Raw genomic sequence first — 3,325 nt, forward strand, 5'->3', positions numbered from 1 at the left:
CAGCTGACTGCAGGTTTCCCCAATCTTATAAACAGGACATTTGCATAATGACTGTCAGCTGAGACCGAAGAAGTCACTTGGATGAGTGACAAAACGTTTCTCCCACAAAAACGCTACATCCAGATGAACAGAATCAGCTTTTGGAGATTTACATACCTGGATGATTGAGCATGCATCAAGACCTCAGGGTCAGTTCTTATAGCCTTTGCCAGTGGCTCCAATGCAAGTCCAAACAGTAGGGGAGAAAGTGGACATCCCTGACGCGTTCCTCACCAGTTATGAGTCGGCGTACCTTGGAGCGGGAGTATCTATTCTTGACAAAACCCGTTTGGTCAGGCTTTATAAGAACTGGCAGGATCTCCTCCAGTCATCTAGATAAAATTTTGGACAGAATCTTGCAATCTACACCGAGTAAACTTACAGGTCTGTAAGATGTACACAGATTTGCAGGTTTATCCTTCTTTAAGATCAGGGATATATGGGCAAGGTTTAAGGTGGGTGGAAGTGTGCTCCTCTCAAGAGATTCTACATACATGTTTAATGAAGGACCCACCATATGTTTAGCCATTTTTTTGTAAAACTCTGGCCCAAACCCATCAGGGCCTGCAGCTTTTTCCTGTGCCCCAATGGGACAGCACAAATTTAATCGACTTTCCTCTGATAGTATAAAGAGATTAAGATTATCATGAAACAATCTCCTTGCGTCTACAGTATTTTGACATTCAAGGGAATATAAGTCCTGATAGAACTCTTTCATTATTTTGCTGGTAAGTTTAGCCTCGAATTGTAAAACACCTTTCTTATCTTTTAGAGAGGGTATTGTTTCAAATGCTCTCTTCCTGAATATCAGCTCACCTGGATCAGCCTCAGGCTCCGCACACGTTGTCCTCTGGCAGTTTTTATGGTCATGATCGGGCAAGTGGCGTCCCGAGGCGTAACGACCACTGTAACTCAGGTGTGGAGATGAGTTTCAGGAGGGCCACCTAATACTCTGCCTTAAGTCAAAACACACTGAGCTGTGGATCAGAAACACAGCTGTCAATCAGTGTGACGGTGCTGCTGAGGACGACGTAATTGACTGATCAACAGCTTCAGTTTAAAACACGAACACTCGTCAGAGCCCTGCAGGAATTTCTATGGCTAATGTAGTCAAAGGAGCTAGCAAAGAAAAGCGCCTGGACTTCTTTAAGTTGCTTGAAGACGTTTCACCTCTCATCCGAGAAGCTTCTTCAGTTCTAAGGTCAAATGGTGGGGAGTCCCAGATTTAAACCTAGTGAGGCGACTGTTCTTCTGATTTGGTGCTGTTTAAATAAAATTGAATTGAATTGTACTCAATGTCTTCATAGAGCAGACGTGCTGAAACCCCTCACCCCACACATACACACACATACACACAAACACAAACACACACACTCAAAGGGTGAGTGATAGCTGTTGTCAAGCTGTGATTGGAAAAGTGGGCTATGTCTGAAATGACACATTACAGCGCTCGACAGCGACGTGGTGTCCTGAATGTTTCTCATCTACTGAGTCACCTGGAAGGATATTACACCTGAACACACACACACACACACACACAGTGGTTAATGGGTTTTCCATGCGACTGACATCCCATCACATTATACAGTCAGAGCAGGAGGACTCCCTCACACATCATCTGTCCCTCCTTCAGGCTGAGGGCAGACAGCCTCTCTCAGACCAGCAGCTGGACCAGAACCACAGAACAGAACCAGTGAGAACTGTTCCGAGACGGCCGCTGTGATTGGTTCTGCTGTTTCGAATGATAACTGTAAGGCAGGCTATGATTTGCGAAGCGCTGTCATTTAAATGCAGCAGAGTCATTTTTGGAGCAGGTGGGCACAGTAAACATGTTGCTGGTTATGACTGATTTGAATACAGTTAATCATGGAAAGTTTATTCAACAGTGATATTTACTATGCCACAGATACATGATGCATACATGGTATCATAGATCTTGTTAGGTGCTGGCTACCACTGGTTCCTGTGGATGCTACAGTGTGAGGCGATGATGGGTGTCTGCAGCAGCACAGCGAGGACTGAGGCTGGCTGGGATCAGCACACAGTAGCTAACGGTCCACACTGTGCTTCGCGGTTTTCAGGCACTGCGACCAGGAAACCAGAACCGGAGCAGGAGAAACAGTCGGACCACACGGTGAAGATCGCTGGCTCCATCGCCGGCATCCTGCTGTTCATCATTATCTTCCTGGGAGTCATCCTGCTGATGAAGAAACGGTAAGGAAATCACAAACACGGAAACAAGGCAGCCTGCAACTTTAGGACGCTGGGCTTTAAGAGTCGGTCGTAGTTTCACACTCTCACTGCTCTGGTTTTTACTGTTTACTGAGTGTAAGACTGAATTAGAGGATTCACTCTGGTCCCAGCTTCTCAATGTGTTTGTTTAACAGGTGATCTGAAATCCATTTCACTGATTTTACTATGAGAATGGTGAGTTTAATGACCATTAATGACCTGCTGTGGGCCTTAATGGCAAAGATACTCTCAGCTGATTTAGTTCAATATATCAATAATAACTTGATTGATAATGACACTAGCTACTGACGGGTGCGTTGTTACATTCTGAAACTTTATTTAGTACTAACGTTTCTGTGAGCAAGCCTTACGATTCAGAGGAGATGAAAACCAGACCTGAACCGACCGGCTGAGGAAGCTTATTGGTAAAACGAGCAGGTCCACAGGTGCCCCTGAGTCCAGCAGCACTGGTGATGTCAGTGACATTTAACGAACTGCAGCTCGATTAGAGAAAGTCTGATCTTAGCTAAAAGGCTTTGTGACCAGAGTAGATGTGTCAGTCTAATCTGAAGGTGAGGTTCTTCAGATTTACACAATAACACCTCAAAGATGAGATGTTGGCATCACATAAACTGCAGTTCAAGGAATTTACTGAGCAGTTGCTGGTCAGAGGGAACATCCAGGTATCGTCAGCAAAGAGGACGCTGTGGACTGTCAGCTTCCTTATTTACCTGTTAAATCACAGGAAGCTGTTCCCAGCGTGGCTCACAGTGATGACGGAGAAACCTTCAGATGTGTGGCTGATGAAGCTCTGACCCTGACATGCAGAGTGTGAACCAGTGCTGCTCTCACCATGTTTGTGACGGAGCTGTAGTTACCTGTTCAGCCTGCTGACGGCTTCACTGAGGAGCTCCATCATTACACCACCCGTCATATCGAATCACCTGCTGGGTGCTGTGCTGAGTCAGCATTTGCTCTGGGAACCTCTAAAGCAGAATTACACAATCTATTAAACAAATATTACACAATGTTACAAACTCTTCTCCTCACAGAC

The 3,325-nt window shown here is 45.4% G+C and overlaps 1 protein-coding gene across 1 annotated transcript in view; it reads left to right on the top strand.

The window, feature by feature from the left end:
• Positions 1-3,325, top strand: part of LOC102197453 (receptor-type tyrosine-protein phosphatase mu-like) — a 116,467-nt gene that overhangs the window by 35,744 nt on the left and 77,398 nt on the right. The window contains exon 10 of the mRNA XM_013915412.1: positions 2,121-2,253. Within this exon, the coding sequence (XP_013770866.1) occupies positions 2,121-2,253 (133 nt within the window). The remainder of the gene's footprint in view (positions 1-2,120; positions 2,254-3,325) is intronic.

Source organism: Pundamilia nyererei, unplaced genomic scaffold (genome assembly GCF_000239375.1).
Source record: "Pundamilia nyererei isolate P.nyererei 1_Seehausen unplaced genomic scaffold, PunNye1.0 scaffold00299, whole genome shotgun sequence".
Classification (NCBI taxonomy): Eukaryota; Metazoa; Chordata; class Actinopteri; order Cichliformes; family Cichlidae; genus Pundamilia; species Pundamilia nyererei.